The following is a 21,058-nucleotide window of genomic DNA, read 5'->3' as shown; positions in this document are numbered from 1 at the left end:
GACAGGCCAGCCATGGCTGGCCGCTGGCTGCCACAGGCAGCTGGCTGCAGTTCAGGGCAATACATTTGACCTTTTACATTTCTGCATTTTCAGCAATGCTTTGCGCTTTTCATTCAGCTGTCTCTTTAATTGTTGCCAACCATTTACTTTCTCTTAAATGGTGAGCATGTTTACATTGTTTACTCCATTTAGACTTTTGTTCAAATCCCCACTTGATTTAAGCCATTTTCTTTTTTGATTTTTTTTTGTCTTAATCTATGTGGCTTTATTAAAAGATATTTTCAACCTCACTTTGTACTACAGCCCTCACCGCATTTTCTGCAGGAAATGTATTTTGTAGTTCATAAACTCGTCTTCAGTTAAGAGCTCTTCCACACGTAAATATATATTTCTGAAAATATTTTATACCAAGAATCCTGTCCTAAACAACGGTGTTTATGTAAAATATTTCTGTCTTTAAGAAAACGCCCAAACAATTTAAAACAAGCACCTTGCCAGGCTATTAGTTGGCGGTAAACTTTATGTTTAACAACAAAGAAGGACATGAGGAGCAGCAGCAAGCAGGCGCATCGATGTGATTCTTTTTAACCGATCACAAAGACCGCACGGCGGAGTCATGACGAAGTAATGTTATGTTGACTTGTAAAGAAGGGCTGCCACCTGACACCTAGCGGTAGCTTTTTGAATGTCACACTTTTAAATGTAAAGACATTGAACGATCAAAAATATACCGCTAGGTGTCTGATACTGTATTTTATGTTTATATTTATATATTTAATTGTATTACGTGTAGATGTAGATCGCAGTAGGCTACTGTATGCATTTGTGTAGGGCAACACAGTGTTCTGAATTGTATTCAGGGCTAGACTAAATCAATCAAAGCGGACGCGATGCAAACTCTTCCATCAACACGAGGGTACGAGTGCTCTTTGCCGCAGCGTCTGTGTGAACAGATCTTCTGTGAACTCACTGGTTACCATAGATGTATATATCTATGGGCTCCACCATTCCAACGCCGGAGAGACGAAGCCCGGCGCTACCCAGAAGTCCTAGCGATGGTGTTACAGAATAGTTAAAAAAATATAGGCCTACATGATATCCCAATGACACCATAACTGGACCGGTGTATTGATCTATTATTGCTATGTAATTTATTGTATTGCAGTGTTTTTTTATTAAAACGAACCCTTAGAGAGAAATTCATGGTTGAGTAGAGGTATAAATAAAACCCAGGATCATGCATCAATTGTGTTACCTCGGGTTTCACATACACTAAAATTGGAACGATACAGAGAAGATTAGCATGGCCCTCGCGCAGAAATGACACGCAAACTCGTGAAGCGTTCTATATTTTTAATTTCTTATTAATATCTCTATTCTAATACTTGTAGTAATAACTTTTGGGTTGGGTATTCTTTCTGTTGAGACATTGCCCCCTAGTGGCGGAGTTGTGCGATGCAGCCAACACAGTCCCCTCCTCTCGCTGCGTCCTGGTGAACCCGAGAACGGACTGCGACATAGTATTTTAGTTCCATGTACACCATTGAGAGCGTGTAATTCAAGCGTGTCACCGTAACACTGTCCAAAGCATCAAACATACCACATCGAGAGTGTCCTGCTGTTCAACTCATAGAGCTGGGCGCCCGGGCCATCAACCTCTGGTGTCCCAGCACAAGGTCGCCAGGAACGTGGAGGGTGAGGTCCACCGCCTCGATATCCTTTAAACTTTATTCAGAATCACAGTTTTAGTTTCATACCGGCTTCGTTTTCAGGTGGTCTCATTGTGTTTTCCCCACTCCATTTAGCTACTTTTAATCACACACCGGCTCGCTATTCTCTTAAACACACACACACACACACACACACACACACACACACACACACACACACACACACACACACACACACACACACACACACACACACACACACACACACACACACACACACACACACACACACACACACACACACTCACTCACTCGTCGTCTACGTCATTTTTGCGGTCGCGTGTTCCAACACCCAACCTTCAAGGACACCTTCTGAATATTTTTTTAGAGAGATACAGGCAAGTGAAAAAAATTACTTGGAGTCCACAGATTATAAAAATCTGTTGAGAATTTAGTTTACTAAATACTAAAACAACCTTTGTTGAATAATATTTTTTACCTGTAGATAGGGGACAAATAATTTTAATGTCACTTTTGGGGTCTTCAGCTGTACACAAATACACAAACGAATCAACGTTACCTTTGGGGACCTTACTTTCCTTTGGGGACGTTTCATTAACTGTGCACAATGCTGACACCTGGTATCAATGAAGCTGTTAAGGTCCTTGTTATCTGGCTATCCCTGCAACATTTCTGCCTGATGGGAAATGGAGACCCACTCATCAGGAGTGGGTCCACTCTGGGGGGGGACGTAAGAGCGGAATACTAGTCCACACACACGCACTCAGACACACACACACACACACACACACACACACACACACACACACACACACACACACACACACACACACACACACACACACACACACACACACACACACACACACACACAGTGTTTGATACATTGCACAACTTGAAAAAATACTAAATCTGAGGCTCCAGAATAAAATATCTACGATATTTCCATGCTAGATGTGTTGACAGACAGACAGACAGCCAGACAGACAGATAGACAGACTGGCGGGCGGGCAGGCGGGCAGGCAGGCAGGCAGAAAGAGGGGAGAGCCCTAAGCCCTCTATAGGACAAGGAAACTCTCTGCTTAAAACCCAGGGGGAAGGAACCCAGAGACAGAGCTCAGAAGAGGGATCCTCCATAAACTGAGGCTGGTATTTTCACCACAGTCTTTATAAAAGCAACCCCCTCTCTTTGTGTCCAGGTTATAAGTGCTATTATGGTTTGTGATTTGATATTGAGTCAACACTGGTAGTTATATGAGGCTTATCTCCCAGACTAAATGTGTTTGAGTACGAGTCGGCAGAAGACTCTTAGCAGAACGGCTGATCAAAATAAATGACGAGAAAAAGATATTGATGGAGAGATTATCTATACATACTGTTTACATACATTTAGATACATAGAGATCACGATCTGATAAAGTGGACCAAGGACCATCCAGGTCTTCAAGCCACGTTACAGCTCAACTTCCAGACTCCCCGTGTCGTAACGGGAGTTAAACCAAAGAAGAAACCCCCTTCATCCAACAACATGGCAGCAGTTATAACCTAGTATACAAAACCTTAGATATTCAAATATGTAACGGTCAATTAGTTGACATTTATTTTTTGAAACAGTTGTGACATTCAATAACTTAACAAAGGAAACTAAGCTGGCCGACCGGATACTGGACGTGGAGCGAACTAACCCCGGACTCCTTTGTTATTGTCGTCGGTGACTTTAACAGAGGAAATCTCAGCCATGAACTTCCCAAATACCGCCAGCTCATCAAGTGCCCAACCAGAGAGGAGAACACGCTTGGATCCCTGTTACACAACTTTAAAGAAGGCCCATCACGCCGTCCCCCGCGCAGCCGCGCTGCACTGGGACACTCTGACCACGTCATGGTCCACCTGATTCCAGCATCCAGGCAGAAGTTAAAACTCTGTAAACCTGTTGCGAGGACGTCTAAGCAGTGGACTGGTGAGGCTGTGAAGGATCTTAAGGCGTGCTTGGACTGCACTGACTGGGATGTTTTCAGGTCTGCCACCGACAGTCTTGATGAGTACACTGACGCTGTGACATCTTGTATCAGCTTCTGTGAAGACAGCAGTGTACCGTCTCGCAGCAGGGTGAGCTACAACGACCACAAACCCTGGTTCGCAGCAGAACTCGGACAGCTAAGGTCGGCAAAGGAGAAGGCGTTTCGGAGCGGAGTCAAAGACACGTTGAAGGAGTCGAAATACAGGTTTAGCCAGGCAGTGAGAGACGCTAAAGTCTCGTGTTCAAAGAGACTCCGACGGCAGTTCTCAGATAACGACCCAGTGTCTGTCTGGAAGGGTCTGAGACTGCTCATCGACCACAAGCCGTCTGCCCCATCGACGACCCTCACCTGGCCAACGACCTGAACAAGTTCTACTGCAGACTTGAAAGACGATGCAGTCCTGTTACCATCCCCCAAGCCCCCATTCACCCCCCCCCCCCCCCCCCCCCAGACCACCACACCCTGTGGTGTGGTGGTCGCAGCGTATCACCCGACATGCTGAAAAGGTGATCGGCTGCAACCTGCCGTCCCTCCAGGACCTGCATGCCTCCGGGACACTGAAGCGTGCAAGGAAGATCGTGTTGGACCCCTCCCGACCCGGACATATACTCTTTAAAACACTGCTCTCTGGTAAGAGGTTGAGGTCCAAAACCTCCCGCCACAAAAACAGTTTCTTCCCGTCTGCAACTGGCCTCCTCAACAACGGCCCCGGACCCCCACCAACACTGACACTCACACTACCCCCCCCCCCCCCATCAACACCCACAGTCATCTGCCAACGATGACAACAAGTTTTGCACCACTTCCACCATCACGCACAATTGTACGTGTATTTTCTTTTCCTTTCTTCTCTTTTCTTTTCTTCTTATCTTATTACGATGCATATGTATATGTATATAGTGTATCTCTATTTATTTATTTATATTTTCTATTCACTATATTTTTTATTTTATTTTTTATTTGCTCTTATCTTTTTCATTACTTATTATTCGATACTTGCTCATTTCTAGGACACTTCTGACAGCAAAATATTTGATTTAATGTAGAGCTTGATCAGGGGAAGATACAGGCAGCAAAGTTACCAAGCATACAGTCAATGAGACGATGGGTGTACATGATTCTTATAGGAAACGTTCACATCGTGGGTAAATACAAAGGAAACAAAGGTCAGGGGGAGGGGCCTTCGTGGAGTTTAGGATTGGCCAGAGGAGGGACCAAGTTAAATTGCAATTCACAATATGGGTGGAGTGGACATGGCTGCAAGACAGTTAAAGGAATCTACACAACAAAGAAGTCTGTGGATTGGCCTCAGTATCAAACTTGGTGCCCACAGTTTCAAATGCAAAACTATCTAAACACCTTTCAATTAAAGAGGGCGGGAGGTATCCCTAGGTCCATGGAGAATGGATAGAAATTCATTGAAATTGACTAATAATTCAAACAGGGTTCATATAATTTGTATATTAAAGTTCTGCTTGATATTGCCACAACACTCATTATCGTTATCTTTGTTAGCCTATTACAAAAAGCCTGCAAAGTTCACTTGTGAAATAGACTGCTTTTGAACCCCACATTATACATGATTGTGTTCATTCAACTTACCTTTCCATTCTGTGCACTTAATGCTAACTACCTTGGATGGATTGTCTCATAATAGGCGATAATGGTTGAAGATGATCCATTTTAAAAGGTCCCTGGTTAAATGTCAAGTTCTCAGTGATGCTCAGTTTAGGCCGGTCCTCCCTCTAGAATGCAGCATTATTCTAACGGGACAAAGTCAGAAGATTCCTAGCATTGGTCCCCCTTCACTCCCTGTTTGCAGCGGCGGCTGGTGATCCAATTCGTGGGTGGGGTGCAGTAATGGACGGGGGTCGTCCCCAAGAAAATATAGAATTGGTTTCTGGGATGCCCACTAGCTAAAAATGTATTCTGTTTTATAGCCTTCATCCTGACTTGCAGGGCCTGGACAAGCTTACACTCCTTTCACTTTCATTCCACTAGCCATTGCTATTTGACCCATGGTTTTTATTCTTATATTGAGGCATATCATGATCAATGTCCTATTATGTTTTACCGGAGTCTCAAGGTTTATTTCAAATGCAGTTTGGGACCGTTGTATATATATTTTTTATATGCTACATATCAAAAGACTTAATTAATATGTAATTTACTTGTTCCTTTTAAGTATAACATTGCATGAGGATTCCAATTCCTCCACTGAAATGGCTAAAAAGTGCCTTTACAACTCTCTGCTAGTTAATAAAACTAATATAACTATCTGTCACTTCTCTCTGCATGTAATACACTCCAAGAATACACTCCCTCCCGCTCCCTCCGCTCAACCTCTGCTGGACTACTATGTATCCCCACATCACGACTCACTTCAATGGGTGCCCGGTCATTCAGCTGTTCAGCACCCAGGCTCTGGAACTCCCTCCCCCCACACATAAAACAGTCAGACACCATTACAACCTTCAAGTCACAACTCAAAACTCACCTGTTCAAACTCGCACACAACGTCTAACTGATCACTGTTTTGATTGTTTTTTTTTTTTTTTTTTTTTGTCTTGTTTTTGTTTTATTTATTTCTTATTGCTTATGTTTATTTATTTATTTATTTATTTATTTTTTCCACATTGTCTTGTTTTTTAAAAAAATGTATGATGACTTTATGCTCTGTAAGGTGACCTTGGGTGTTTTGAAAGGCGCCTCTAAATTAAATGTATTATTATTTTTTATTATTATGTAGCTATGTTGCGCAATGCACGAAAGCTGCTGAGGGAGGTATATTTGATTCATTGGCTGAATTGTCCAATCAGCTCCAAATTACTACAATGAGTTGAAACACAAGACACAGTTTAGTGTCAAGTGTTTCTTTAATACTCTTGGTAGGATAACAAACCTACCAATGGTTAATCGTTCCTTATGTCGTATGGTCATGTACAGGGTTTGGGTTTGTGTCGGGTCTCTTCTTTTTCTGTTTACTAATTATTTTTGTGTGTGTGTGTGTGTGTGTGTGTGTGTGTGTGTGTGTGTGTGTGTGTGTGTGTGTGTGTGTGTGTGTGTGTGTGTGTGTGTGTGTGTGTAGAAAGTTCCTAAGCCAGAGGGAAACTTTGAACCAATGCAAAAGGCTTAAAATGTACCAATATATCAAAACAAAAAAAAAACCTTCAGAAAAAAGTTATGAAGTGTTTTGAGTTGGAGCAGTGGATTTCTGTTTTTCATTTCTTGTTTGATGGTTTCCGTTAATCTGTTCAAATACTTTGATTTATTTTAACATACGAGCTGAACAACATCATCATCATAATAAAAAAAAAACTGTATCATTTGAACTGTATAATTTATTGCTTAGGATTTTTTTAATGCTCGTTATTTTGGTTTGAATTATTTTTAACCATGTCCTATAAAAAAGAAATAAATTACGGGGAAAGGTTACCTCCCCTTTCTCTTATTGTGCCCGCCCAGATTATTTGTCCCGACCCCCCATGATAAAATGAGTTACGAACGTGTACACATAGTTCGTTCCTTGAGAGACACCGTGGCTTGCAAACGAGCGAATCATCGCAGTTGCTCAGTGTTTGGATTTACAAAACCTCGAAAAAGTAAGTTAACTAACGCCATATCGTTGTGTTGCTTTACTGTATATGGTTACCTTGTTAGCATTATGATGTTGCTTTAGCATTAGCGTTACAGCTAACAGCCAAGTTACTATCGCTAATGTAACGGTAGATAGCATCAGTTATGTGTGTAAACCATGGACCTATTAAAGAAAGGACAGCGGACTAAAACATGGCCGCCCATTCATAACTATAAATACACGCACTGTAACTCGAGTGTGCACCTCAGAAAGCAAGGGGCATCACACGAGAATGGGCACAATTCAACAAAGGGGGTACAATGATCTCTACTGCTTGGATACCAAGGGAATGCAATGTTTAACAATGTCTGCTCACCTTACAACAAACGAATACGATTGTATTTTACCGGCCACTGGACTGCAGTAGTTCTAGCGTTTTACTGAGATCATTATGATCATTATGACCTGTTAAACTCATCCTAAATACATATGGTGCGTTCCTAGCAACCCTGTTTTCGCACCCTTCTACCCTCTTGTACTCCCAGTTATAGCTGGTTATTTACGGGCAAAAAAGTGTACCTGGAACGCACTATTATTGGCATGTTTTCCCCTTCAAACCTGATCCAAATCAAAGGGTTATTAGCCGATTTCTGCAGAGCTTGATGTCATGGTATTGAGTTGTTGAGATGAACTATAAAATATGTAAACAAATCAAGGATGTGATATCATTTCATAGAACTCATTTTAAGTATTAGGCTAATGTAATTCACTAAACATGCTTCACTTATATCTTCTTACAACTTGCACCTGGAATACATACAAGGTAAAAAATTGAGTACTGATCTTTCTTTGTTGTCTCTACGCAGGCCAGCTCATCAATTGCTTACATTCAGCAGCTTCTCTCAAGGGATGTTGCATGCCAGACAGAAAACCTGGAAACGCATATTTGTAGGCACAAAGCTATCCTTAAAGTCTATTCAGCCCCATTTTAAAAGTGAAGGTATGTACATTACTCATTGAGTATTTTTTTTCTTTGATTTGGTATATTCTAGGCAGCATAGATTCTAGGCTGATGCTAGATTTTTCCTGCGCTAAAAAGCCTGGTCCTCTTTGGAAAAGTATCATGACCAGCGCCCTGTTAAAAGTACACAGTACACATTTTAAACCCTCTGTGTCAATGTTGCATACATTTAAAGAGTTTCTCTCATGTGTACAAATGCACAATGCCTCCCTTTATGCAAATAATGTATCATTACAATAGATTTTTCCTTTTTTTTCTCCCTCTGCAAAAGACTGCGATGCCTTTAGAGACCGTAGCACTCATCTCAACGCCACCTCAGAGATTCTGGGTGTGGACGCCCCTGGCTCCTCCCACATGTCCAGCCACAGCGAGGAGCTGAAGATTCTGAGCGTCTACGGAAAAGGGGAGGGCCCTCTGGCGGTGGAGGACCATGACGCCCTCTTCACAGCGTCAGAAGTGGAGGCCCTGAACTCGCTGTCTGCGGACCACAGCGAGGCCAAGAGCCTGGAGCGCGGCGAGCGGCTGGTCTGCCACGAGGAGCTGAGTGTGCAGGTTGGAAATCATTCAACATCCAAAAGAGAGGCTTCCTCTGTTACAACTCTAAAACAGACCCATAGAAAGCCCACACCTTTATGATTCAGTAAATGTTTTTACACTGCCAAATATGCCCGTCTTGTGCCCAACTTTTCACCTGTGTGATCCGCGCGTTTACACTGACCGAGGTAATTTACAGGCTTTATTTCGCACCCCTTTTAACCCTCTCTGACCCTACACATATTGGCGGTTTCATTTTGATGTAAATGCGATAAGACAGCTTTCCGGTTCTAGGGGCGAGGCTTGGGTAGAGGTGTTGCTGCATTGTCTCTACAACAGAGACGATGCAGCGATATCAACATGAATAGTTGTAACTGGAGAGAAGGTGAAATTCACGAGCTGCTGACCATCATGGGAGAGAAGGTGATGCAGTCGCATTTGAAGAAGACGAAAGATTGTCGATCTAAGCGAAAGTACCAGGCAAACTTTCCTTACAATGCTTCGTCAGCAAAGTGGTTAGCAAAGTAAAGAATATTTCGGCATTTTTGCACTTGTAAATAGTTAATCGCGTTTTAGCCTACACTCTGATGTGAACTCATTCTTGCATGCGAGGGTCTTGAATCAATAAATATATTTATTTATTTTGCAATTCATTGTAAAGAGTCGTACTCTCCGTGTGAAGGCCCGCCTTCTACTGTGAACCAAGCAATTCAGCTCTGAGACGAAGGGGGATTTTACCCCCTTGGTTTTACACAGACAAGACATTGAAATTGCAGGGCGTGCCAAGCTGCGACCGAACCAGCTTGGCAGTGTAAAAATGCTTGATGTGTCGTTGGTGGGGATTGACAGCTATTCTGTGAAAATGAAAGAATATGTCTTGTGTGTGTTTCCTTCTTTATGTGGAAAGCAGCAGACCCCAGACACCATTTCAATCAAAGTTGAAGAGGATATTGGTGGAGGCTTGCCCGCCGCAGGTTGGTAATACACATTGCAACCTTCAAGTCACAACTCAAAACTCACCTGTTCAAACTCGCACACAACGTCTAACTGATCACTGTTTTAATTGTTTGTTTGTTTTGTTTTGTCTTGTTTTTGTTTTATTTATATTTTATTTTCTATGTTTATTTAATTATTTTTTTCCCCAATGTCTTGTTTTTAAACGATTTATGATGACTATATGCTCTGTAAGGTGACCTTGGGTGTCTTGAAAGGGGCCTCTAAATAAAATGTATTATTATTATTTATCTATGCAAGCAAACGACCTGGATCAACTGAGAATGTACTCGATTCTGCCTGCGCTATAAAGTCTTGTCCTCCTTTGAAAAGCATCATGACAAGCCCCCTGCTAAAACACGAGTCAAACTTGGGAGTTGCATTTCAAAGATGGAATCAGTCAAGAGCCCAGAAGGGTTTCAAGACGGGTGCAGCATGAGCTGGTTTATCATTCTCAAACATCAATGAATTCATAATGCATGCAATGTTAGCTGATCAGCTTAGAGGGAAGGACACGTTGTTGCTTTTTAGTGTCAAAATAGAATTATTGTGCTTGCCTCGCATATCATGTTGTGATCAGATCACTTTGCGCTGGTGTTCGTTGAGTGTCCTTAACCTGGCCAACCACTTGAGCTTTGAGTCTAGGGAGGAGGAGACGTCCCTCTCCAAAACTGTGAATCTTTGTCGGCAGTACACATTTTAAACCCTCTGTGTCAATGTTGCATACATTTAAAGAGTTTCTTTCATGTGTACAAATACACAATGCCTCCCTTTATGCAAATAATGTATCAAAACAATTACGTTTTCCTTTTTTTCTCCCTCTGCAGAAGACTGTGATGCCTTTGGAGACCGTAGCACTCAGCGCAACGCCACCTCAAAGATTCTGGGTGTGGACGCCCCTGGCTCCTCCCACATGTCCAGTCGTAGCGAGGAACTGCTGGTGAGCAAAATAAAGAATATGTTGGGATTTTTGCAGTTGTAAATAGTTAATTGTGTTTTAGCCTACGCTCAGATGTGAACTCATTCTTGCATGCGAGGGTCTTGAATAAAAAAAAATAATACACAGGTGAGACATTGAAATTGCAGGGCGTGCCAAGCCGCGACCGAACCAGCTTGACAGTGTAAAAACGACTAATCTGTCGGTAGTGGGGATTGACATCTATTCTGTGAAAATGAGAGAATATGTCTTGTGTGTGTTTCCTTCTTTATGTGGAAAGCAGCAGACCCCAGACACCATTTCAATCAAGGTTGAAGAGGATATTGGTGGAGGCTTGCCCGCCGTAGGTTAGTAATACACATTGCATCTATGCAAGAAAACAACCTTGATCAACTGAGAATGTACTCGAATCTGCCTTCTCAGCACGAGCCTTTAATCCTTGACCATCCAAAGGGCGTCAAGGAAAATGCATGATCAACAAATAGAAGTACAAGTGTGTACAAAGTACATACTGTATACCTTTGTGAAATGATTAATTAAAAACATTACTTTCTCTCTTTCTCGGTTTTCCCCTCTGAAGAAGACGGCAATGACATCAGAGACTGCAGCACGCAGTCGGAGAGTCTGCGTGTGGACGCCCCTGGCTCCTCCCACATGTCAAGTCACAGCGGGGAGCTGCGCATCCTGAGCGTTTACGGACAAGGGGAGGGCCCACTGGCGGTGGACGGCCATGACACCCTCTTTGTCGCGTCAGAACTGGAGGCCTTGAGCTCGCTGTCCACAGGCCACAGCGTGGCCAAGAGCCTGAACTGCAGCGTGCGGCTCGTCCGCCTTGAGGAGCTGACTGGGCATCAGGGCGGCCGCAAGGACCGGCCCGGTGTCTTGTGTGGAAAGGTTATTCCCAACAATGCCAATATGATCGTCCACATGATGCCTCACTCTGAGGAGAAGCCCTACAAGTGTGACCAATGCCCAAAGCGTTTCAGTCATAGCTCCGCCCTGAATATCCACATGAGGACTCACTCCGGGGTGAAGTCCCACAAGTGTGACCAATGCACGAAGAGCTTCAGTCAGAAAAGCTACCTGAAGATCCACATGAGAACTCACTCCGGCGAGAAGCCCTACAAGTGTGACCAATGCATGAAGTGCTTCAGTCATAGCTCCACCCTGAATTTCCACATGTCGACGCACACCGGCGAGAAGACCTACAGGTGTGACCAATGCCCGAAGTGCTTCAGTCATGCCAGTCTCCTGAAGTTCCACATGTCGCTTCACTCTGCGGAGAGGCCCTACAGGTGTGACCAATGCCCGAAGCGCTACCGACGGAAATGCGACCTGAAGATCCACCTGAGGACTCACTCCGGTGAGAAGCCCTACAAGTGTGACCAATGCATGAAGTGCTTCCTTCAGAAAGGCCCCCTGATGAGCCACATGAATACTCACTCCGGTGAGAAGCCCTACAAGTGTGACCAATGCACGAAGTGCTTCACTCTGAATGCCCTCCTGAAGCACCACATGAGTACTCACTCCCTTGAGAGGCCCTACAAGTGTGACCAATGCATGAAGTGCTTCAAGCGGACAGGCGACCTGAAGATCCACATGAAGACTCACTCCGGGGAGAAGCGCCACATGAGGACTCACTCCGGGGAGAAGCCCTACAAGTGTGACCAATGCATGAAGTGCTTCTGTCGGAAAGGCCCCCTGAAGCGCCACATGATGACTCACTCTGGGGAGAAGCCCTACAAGTGTGACCAATGCACGAAGTGCTTCTGTTGGAAAGGCCTCCTGAATATCCACATGAGGACTCACTCTAGGGAGAAGACCTACAGGTGTGACCAATGCACGGAGCTCTTCCAACGGAAATGCGACCTGAAGATCCACCTGAGGACTCACTCCGTTAAGAAGCCCGTTAAGAAGCCCTACAAGTGTGACCATTGCATGAAGTTCTTCAGTCAGAGAGGCACGATGATTATCCACATGAGGAGTCACTCCGAGGAATATCCCTACAGGTGTGACCAATGCCCGATGCGCTTCACTCAAGGTTGCTTCCTGAAGGACCACATGTTGACTCACACCGGCAATAAGCCCTGCGTGTGTCTGGAGTGCAACGCCAGCTACAGCGACCCAAGCAGTTTGCGTTTGCACTTGCTCAAAGCACACTTTGACGCAAGGTAACGGGACGCTTTGATTGAGACCTCTGTCTGGTATTGGTTTAAATGACTGCTTTTAGTTTTTCTTTTGATCACGATTAAACGCTTTCTTCTCTTGATTCGCTTTCTGTTGTTTTTATTAATTGATGTCTGTGTTTAATAACTTATTTCTAGGACACTTCTGACAGCAAAATATTTGATTCAATGTAGAGCTTGATCAGGGGAAGATACAGTCAGCAAAGTTGCCAAGCATACAGTCAATGAGACGATGGGTGTACATGATTCTTATAGGAAACGTTCACATCGTGGGTAAATACAAAGGAAACAAAGGTCAGGGGGAGGGGCCTTCGTGGAGTTTAGGATTGGCCAGAGGAGGGACCAAGTTAAATTGCAATTCACAATATGGGTGGAGTGGACATGGCTGCAAGACGGTTAAAGGAATCTACACAACAAAGAAGTCTGGATTGCTCTTAGTATCAAACTTGGTCCCCACAGTTGCAAATGCAAAACTATGTCAACACCTTTCAATTAGAGAGGGCGGGAGGTATCTCTAGGTCTATGGAGAATGGATAGAAATTCATTGAAATTGACTAATTATTCAGGGTTCATATAATTTTTATATTAAAGTCTGCTTGATATTGCCTTGACACTCATTACCCTTATCTTTGTTAGCCTATTACAAAAAGCCTGCAAAGTTCACTTGTGAAATAGACTGCGATTTAACCCCACATTATACATGATTGTGTTCATTCCACTTACCTTTCCATTCTGTGCGCTTAATGCTAACTACCTTGGATGGATTGTATCATAATAGGCGATAATGGTTGAAGATGATCCATTTTAAAAGGTCCCTGGTTAAATGTCTAGATCTCAGTGATGCTCAGTTTAGGCCGGTCCTTCCTCTAGAATGCAGCATTATTCCAACGGGACAAAGTCAGAAGATTCCTAGCATTGTTCACCCTTCACTCCCTGTTTGCAGCGGCGGCTGGTGATCCTATTCGTCGGTGGGGTGCAGTAATAGACGGGGGTCCTCCCCAAGAAAATATAGTATTGGTTTCTGGGATGCCCACTAGCTAAAAATGTATTCTGATTCATAGCCTACATCCTGACTTGCAGGGCCTGTACAAGCTTACACTGCTTTCACTTTCATTCCACTAGCCATTGCTATTTGACCCATGGTTGTTATTCTGATATTGAGGCATATTATGATCAATGTCCTATAGTGTTTTACCGGAGTCTCAAGGTCTATTTCAAATGCAGTTTGGGACCGTTGTATCATTTTCTTTTTTAAATATTACATGCCGAAAGACTTAATTAATATGTAATTTACTTGTTCCTTTTAAGTATAACATTTCATGAGGAGTCCAATTCCTCCACTGAATCGGGTAGAAAGTGCTTTTACGACTCTCTGCTAACTATATATCACTTCTCACTGCATGTAGTCATGTTGCGCAATGCACGAATGCTGCTGAGGGAGGTACTCTATTTGATTCATTGGCTGAATTGTCCAATCAGCTCCAAATTACTACAATGAGTTGAAACACAAGACACAGTGTAGTGTCGAGTGTTTCTTTAATACACTTGGTAGGATAACAAACCTACCATGATTAATCGTTCCTTTTGTCCTGTGGTCATGTACAGGGGTTGGGTTTGTGTCGGGTGTGTGTGTGTGTGTGTGTGTGTGTGTGTGTGTGTGTGTGTGTGTGTGTGTGTGTGTGTGTGTGTGTGTGTGTGTGTGTGTGTGTGTGTGTGTGTGTGTGTGTGTGTGTGTGTGTGTGTGTGTGTGTTGTCATGTAGCTATAGATATAGATTGATTGTCTTGGCTTGCTTGCATCCATGAAATATTGTAACGTCAAATAGAAACACTTCCTTCAACAACTTGCTCTACACACACTCATACTCACACACACACACACACACACACACACACACACACACACACACACACACACACACACACACACACACACACACACACACACACACGACTCTTTCCGACCACATGTCACAAGATCGGTCATACTGCAGGCTCTCATTTGCAAATGCACTGATTGTGTGCCCGTCTCCGATGCTATATAGCCTACCTGGCATTTATTCAGTTCATGTTCATGTTATGTAATGTTATGGCCTAGCTGCTACTGCATATCGAGAACAATCTGGGGATGAGGACATCCCCGAATATTGTCGGGTATTTCGCACACTGCCATCTCAATATATAGCCTAACATATACAAATATATCACTGTACAGACACAAATGTATTTTCCACTAGCTAATTGGTGTCATTACATTGTAGTGAAACTAGTAAAGACAACACAGCGTTATGTTACAGCGAAACATCGAGGCACTGCAGCTCTGATTATTTAGACAGCCTTCAAACTTAGTGGTCAAGCAAAGAAGAGGGAGGGGCTCGTTCTGCATACCTAATAGCCGGAGTGAATAACTAATAGCCGGAGTGAATGACTAATAGCCGGAGTGAATGACTAATAGCCGCGGCTATTAGTCATTCAAAACCGTACGGAAACCGTACGGATTCCGTACGGAATACTTGCCAAACCGTACGGAATCCGTGCGGTTTTGCACTTTTACCGCGCCATTCTAGGTCCGGATTGTGGCCTTCTTGGCTTTCCATAGCTTTCAGTCGCTGTGGTCGCTGGCTGGCTTGGTCGCTCAAAATCTATGGGCGGTCGTTTATCGGTTAATTTGCATGTTATTAACAGTTTTTTTTTGCGACAATTGAAGTACCAGAAAGCCATGCTCACTGGCGAAAGCTTCCTACCGCTCTTTATTGCAAATATTATTTTTATATTTTTATATTGAAGTAGGCCTACATTTTAAAATGATGAAATCGTTGGTCTATCAGTAGGCCTATCAATAAAATATATTAGTTGTAATTTGGGGCGGATTCAAATAATGTATTTTAGATAATATATATAGCCTATTTGTTTTGTTAAATGTCATTAAGCCTAATAAGGTATGTTATGTACAATTTCTTCGTTAGAGTGAAATAGTTTAATATAAGTGCAACAATACGAAGTTAATGCCGAAGTGGTACAAGCGGTATACACTCTGATCAAGAAGGCGGTTGTTTGAATCTCTCCACGGTTAGGTAGGCCTATATATTTTGCTATTTTAGTCAATTATTTACGCAATCGGCCTCTTTCATTTTAACATTTTGTATAATTTAGTACGATGGTATGATAATGATACGACTTAATGACGGGCTGCGACGCCTGGCTGGTATCGGCTGGCTGGCTGCGACGACAGGCCAGCCATGGCTGGCCGCTGGCTGCCACAGGCAGCTGGCTGCAGTTCAGGGCAATACATTTGACCTTTTACATTTCTGCATTTTCAGCAATGCTTTGCGCTTTTCATTCAGCTGTCTCTTTAATTGTTGCCAACCATTTACTTTCTCTTAAATGGTGAGCATGTTTACATTGTTTACTCCATTTAGACTTTTGTTCAAATCCCTTCACTTGATTTAAGCCATTTAATGTTTATTTTTGTCTTAATCTATGTGGCTTTATTAAAAGATATTTTCAACCTCACTTTTCAACCCTCACCGCATTTTCTGCAGGAAATGTATTTTGTAGTTCATAAACTCGTCTTCAGTTAAGAGCTCTTCCACACGTAAATATATATTTCTGAAAATATTTTATACCAAGAATCCTGTCCTAAACAACGGTGTTTATGTAAAATATTTCTGTCTTTAAGAAAACGCCCAAACAATTTAAAACAAGCACATAAACTTGCCAGGCTATTAGTTGGCGGTAAACTTTATGTTTAACAACAAAGAAGGACATGAGGAGCAGCAGCAAGCAGGCGCATCGATGTGATTCTTTTTAACCGATCACAAAGACCGCACGGCGGAGTCATGACGAAGTAATGTTATGTTGACTTGTAAAGAAGGGCTGCCACCTGACACCTAGCGGTAGCTTTTTGAATGTCACACTTTTAAATGTAAAGACATTGAACGATCAAAAATATACCGCTAGGTGTCTGATACTGTATTTTATGTTTATATTTATATATTTAATTGTATTACGTGTAGATGTAGATCGCAGTAGGCTACTGTATGCATTTGTGTAGGGCAACACAGTGTTCTGAATTGTATTCAGGGCTAGACTAAATCAATCAAAGCGGACGCGATGCAAACTCTTCCATCAACACGAGGGTACGAGTGCTCTTTGCCGCAGCGTCTGTGTGAACAGATCTTCTGTGAACTCACTGGTTACCATAGATGTATATATCTATGGGCTCCACCATTCCAACGCCGGAGAGACGAAGCCCGGCGCTACCCAGAAGTCCTAGCGATGGTGTTACAGAATAGTTAAAAAAATATAGGCCTACATGATATCCCAATGACACCATAACTGGACCGGTGTATTGATCTATTATTGCTATGTAATTTATTGTATTGCAGTGTTTTTTTATTAAAACGAACCCTTAGAGAGAAATTCATGGTTGAGTAGAGGTATAAATATAACCCAGGATCATGCAGCAAATGTGTTACCTCGGGTTTCACATACACTAAAATTGGAACGATACAGAGAAGATTAGCATGGCCCTCGCGCAGAGATGACACGCAAACTCGTGAAGCGTTCTATATTTTTAATTTCTTATTAATATCTCTATTCTAATAATTGTAGTAATAACTTATGGGTTGGGTATTCTTTCTGTTGAGACATTGCCCCCTAGTGGCGGAGTTGTGCGATACAGCCAACACAGTCCCCTCCTCTCGCTGCGTCCTGGTGAACCCGAGAACGGATTGCGACATAGTATTTTAGTTCCATGTACACCATTGAGAGCGTGTAATTCAAGCGTGTCACCGTAACACTGTCCAAAGCATCAAACATACCACATCGAGAGTGTCCTGCTGTTCAACTCATAGAGCTGGGCGCCCGAGCCATCAACCTCTGGTGTCCCAGCACAAGGTCGCCAGGAACGTGGAGGGTGCGGTCCACCGCCTCGATATCCTTTAAACTTTATTCAGAATCACAGTTTTAGTTTCATACCGGCTTCGTTTTCAGGTGGTCTCATTGTGTTTTCCCCACTCCATTTAGCTACTTTTAATCACACACCGGCTCGCTAGTCTCTTAAACACACACACACACACACACACACACACACACACACACACACACACACACACACACACACACACACACACACACACACACACACACACACACACACACACACACACACACACACACACACACACACACACACACACACACACACACACTCGTCGTCTGCGTCATTTTTGCGGTCGCGTGTTCCAACACCCAACCTTCAAGGACACCTTCTGAATATTTTTTTAGAGAGATAGGCCTACAGGCAAGTGAAAAAAATTACTTGGAGTCCACAGATTTTAAAAATCAGTTGAGAATTTAGTTTACTAAATACTAAAACAACTTTTGTTGAATAATATTTTTTACCTGTAGATAGGGGACAAATAATTGTAATGTCACTTTTGGGGTCTTCAGCTGTACACAAATACACAAACGAATCAACGTTACCTTTGGGGACCTTACTTTCCTTTGGGGACGTTTCATTAACTGTGCACAATGCTGACACCTGGTATCAATGAAGCTGTTAAGGTCCTTGTTATCTGGCTATCCCTGCAACATTTCTGCCTGATGGGAAATGGAGACCCACTCATCAGGAGTGGGTCCACTCTGGGGGGGGACGTAAGAGCGGAATACTAGTCCACACACACACACACACACACACACACACACACACAGACACACACACGCACGCACGCACGCACGCACGCACGCACGCACGCACGCACGCACGCACGCACGCACGCACGCACGCACGCACGCACGCACGCACGCACGCACGCACGCACGCACACACACACACACACACACACACACACACACACACACACACACACACACACACACACACACACACACACACACACACACACACACGCACACACACACAGTGTTTGATACATTGCACAACTTGAAAAAATACTCAATCTGAGGCTCCAGAATAAAATATCTACGATATTTCCATGTTAGATGTATGGACAGACAGACAGACAGCCAGACAGACAGATAGACAGACTGGCAGGTAGGCAGGCAGGCAGGCAGAAAGAGGGGGGAGCCCGAAGCCCTCTTTAGGACAAGGAAACCCTCCACTAAAACCCAGAGACAGAGCCCAGAAGAGGGATCCTCCATCAGCTGAGGCTGGTATTTTCACCACAGTCTTTATAAAAGCAACCCTCTCTCTTGGTGTCCAGGTTATAAGTGCTATTATGGTTTGTGATTTGATATTGAGTCAACACTGGTAGTTATATGAGGCTTATCTCCCAGACTAAATTTGTTTGAGTACGAGTCCGCAGAAGACTCTTAGCAGAACGGTTGATCAAAATAAATGAAGAGAAAAAGATATCGATGGAGAGATTATCTATACATACTGTTTACATAAATTTAGATACATAGAGACCACGATCTGATCAAGTGGACCAAGGACAATCCAGGTCTTCAAGCCACGTTACAGCTCAACTTCCAGACTCCCCGTGTCGTAACGGGAGTTAAACCAAAGAAGAAACCCCCTTCATCCAACAACATGGCAGCAGTTATAACCTAGTATACAAAACCTTAGATATTCAAATATGTATTCTAACAGTCAATCAGTTGACATTTATTTGTTGAAACAGTTGTGACATTCAATAACTTAACAAAGGAAACTAAGCTGGCCGACTGGATACTGGACGTGGAGCGAACTAACCCGGACTCCTTTGTTATTGTCGTCGGTGACTTTAACAGAGGAAATCTCAGCCATGAACTTCCCAAATACCGCCAGCTCATTAAGTGCCCAACCAGAGAGGAGGAGAACACGCTGGATCCCTGTTACACAACTTTAAAGAAGGCCCATCCCGCCGTCCCCCGCGCTGCACTGGGACACTCTGACCACGTCATGGTCCACCTGATTCCAGCATACAGGCAGAAGTTCAAACTCTGTAAACCTGTTGTGAGGACGTCTAAGGGACTAGTGGACTAGTGAGGCTGTGGAGGATCTTAAGGCGTGCTTGGACTGCACTGACTGGGATGTTTTCAGGCCTGCCACCGACAGTCTTGATGAGTACACTGATGCTGTGACATCTTATATCAGCTTCTGTGAAGACAGCTGTGTACCATCTCGCAGCAGGGTGAGCTACAACAACAACAACAAACCCTGGTTCACAGCAGAACTCGGACAGCTAAGGTCGGCAAAGGAGAAGGCGTTTCGGAGCGGAGTCAAAGACACGTTGAAGGAGTCGAAATACAGGTTTAGCCAGGCAGTGAGAGACGCTAAAGTCTCGTGTTCAAAGAGACTCCGACGGCAGTTCGCAGATAACGACCCAGTGTCTGTCTGGAAGGGTCTGAGACTGCTCATCGGCCACAAGCCGTCTGCTCCACCACTCCATCGACGACCCTCACCTGGCCAACGACCTGAACAAGTTCTACTGCAGACTTGAAAGACGATTCAGTCCTGTTACCATCCCCCAAACCCCCATTCACCCCCCCCCCCCCCCCCCCAGACCACCACACCCTGTGGTGTGGTGGTCGCAGCGTATCACCCGACATGCTGAAAAGGTGATCGGCTGCAACCTGCCGTCCCTCCAGGACCTGCATGCCTCCGGGACACTGAAGCGTGCAAGGAAGATCGTGTTGGACCCCTCCCACCCCGGACATATACTCTTTAAAACACTGCTCTCTGGTAAGAGGTTGAGGTCTGTCAAGACCAAAACCTCCCGCCACAAAAACAGTTTCTTCCCGTCTGCAACCGGCCTCATCAACCACGGCCCCGGACCCCCACCAACACTGACACGCACACTACCCCCCCTGCCCCCATCAACACCCACAGTCATCTGCCAACGATGACAACAAGTTCTGCACCACTTCCACCATCACGCACAATTGTACGTGTATTTTCTTTTCCTTTCTTCTCTTTTCTTTTCTTCTTGTCTTATTACGATGCATATGTATATGTATATAGTGTATCTCTATCTATTTATTTATATTTTCTATTCACTATATTTTTTATTTTATTTTTTATTTACTCTTATCTTTTTCATTAATTATTATTCGATACTTGCTTATTTCTAGGACACTTCTGACAGCAAAATA

The 21,058-nt window shown here is 43.7% G+C and overlaps 1 protein-coding gene, 1 long non-coding RNA gene and 2 other non-coding genes across 4 annotated transcripts; all 4 read left to right on the top strand.

The window, feature by feature from the left end:
* Positions 1–1,248: 1,248 nt before the first annotated feature.
* LOC130381889 (U6 spliceosomal RNA) lies at positions 1,249–1,355 on the top strand. The gene has a single exon (XR_008895515.1). It is a non-coding gene; the product is annotated as a U6 spliceosomal RNA (small nuclear RNA).
* A 5,828-nt stretch (positions 1,356–7,183) lies between these two features.
* On the top strand, positions 7,184–8,752 carry LOC130380474 (uncharacterized). Its single transcript, XR_008895299.1, has 3 exons — positions 7,184–7,314; positions 8,156–8,289; positions 8,582–8,752. It is a non-coding gene; the product is annotated as an uncharacterized LOC130380474 (long non-coding RNA).
* A 6-nt stretch (positions 8,753–8,758) lies between these two features.
* LOC130380450 (zinc finger protein 431-like) lies at positions 8,759–13,265 on the top strand. The gene is made up of 5 exons (XM_056587667.1): positions 8,759–8,862; positions 9,755–9,818; positions 10,665–10,777; positions 11,058–11,121; positions 11,355–13,265. Exons 3-5 carry the CDS (start codon positions 10,751–10,753, stop codon positions 12,947–12,949), a joined length of 1,686 nt encoding a protein of 561 aa, XP_056443642.1. The 5' UTR covers positions 8,759–8,862; positions 9,755–9,818; positions 10,665–10,750; the 3' UTR covers positions 12,950–13,265.
* Positions 13,266–17,429: 4,164 nt separating this feature from the next.
* On the top strand, positions 17,430–17,536 carry LOC130381888 (U6 spliceosomal RNA). Its single transcript, XR_008895514.1, has one exon. It is a non-coding gene; the product is annotated as a U6 spliceosomal RNA (small nuclear RNA).
* Positions 17,537–21,058: the final 3,522 nt, after the last annotated feature.

Source organism: Gadus chalcogrammus, chromosome 4 (genome assembly GCF_026213295.1).
Source record: "Gadus chalcogrammus isolate NIFS_2021 chromosome 4, NIFS_Gcha_1.0, whole genome shotgun sequence".
NCBI lineage: Eukaryota > Metazoa > Chordata > Actinopteri > Gadiformes > Gadidae > Gadus > Gadus chalcogrammus.
The sequence above is the reverse complement of the archived record's forward strand: the minus strand, read 5'-3'. Positions and strand labels throughout refer to the sequence as shown.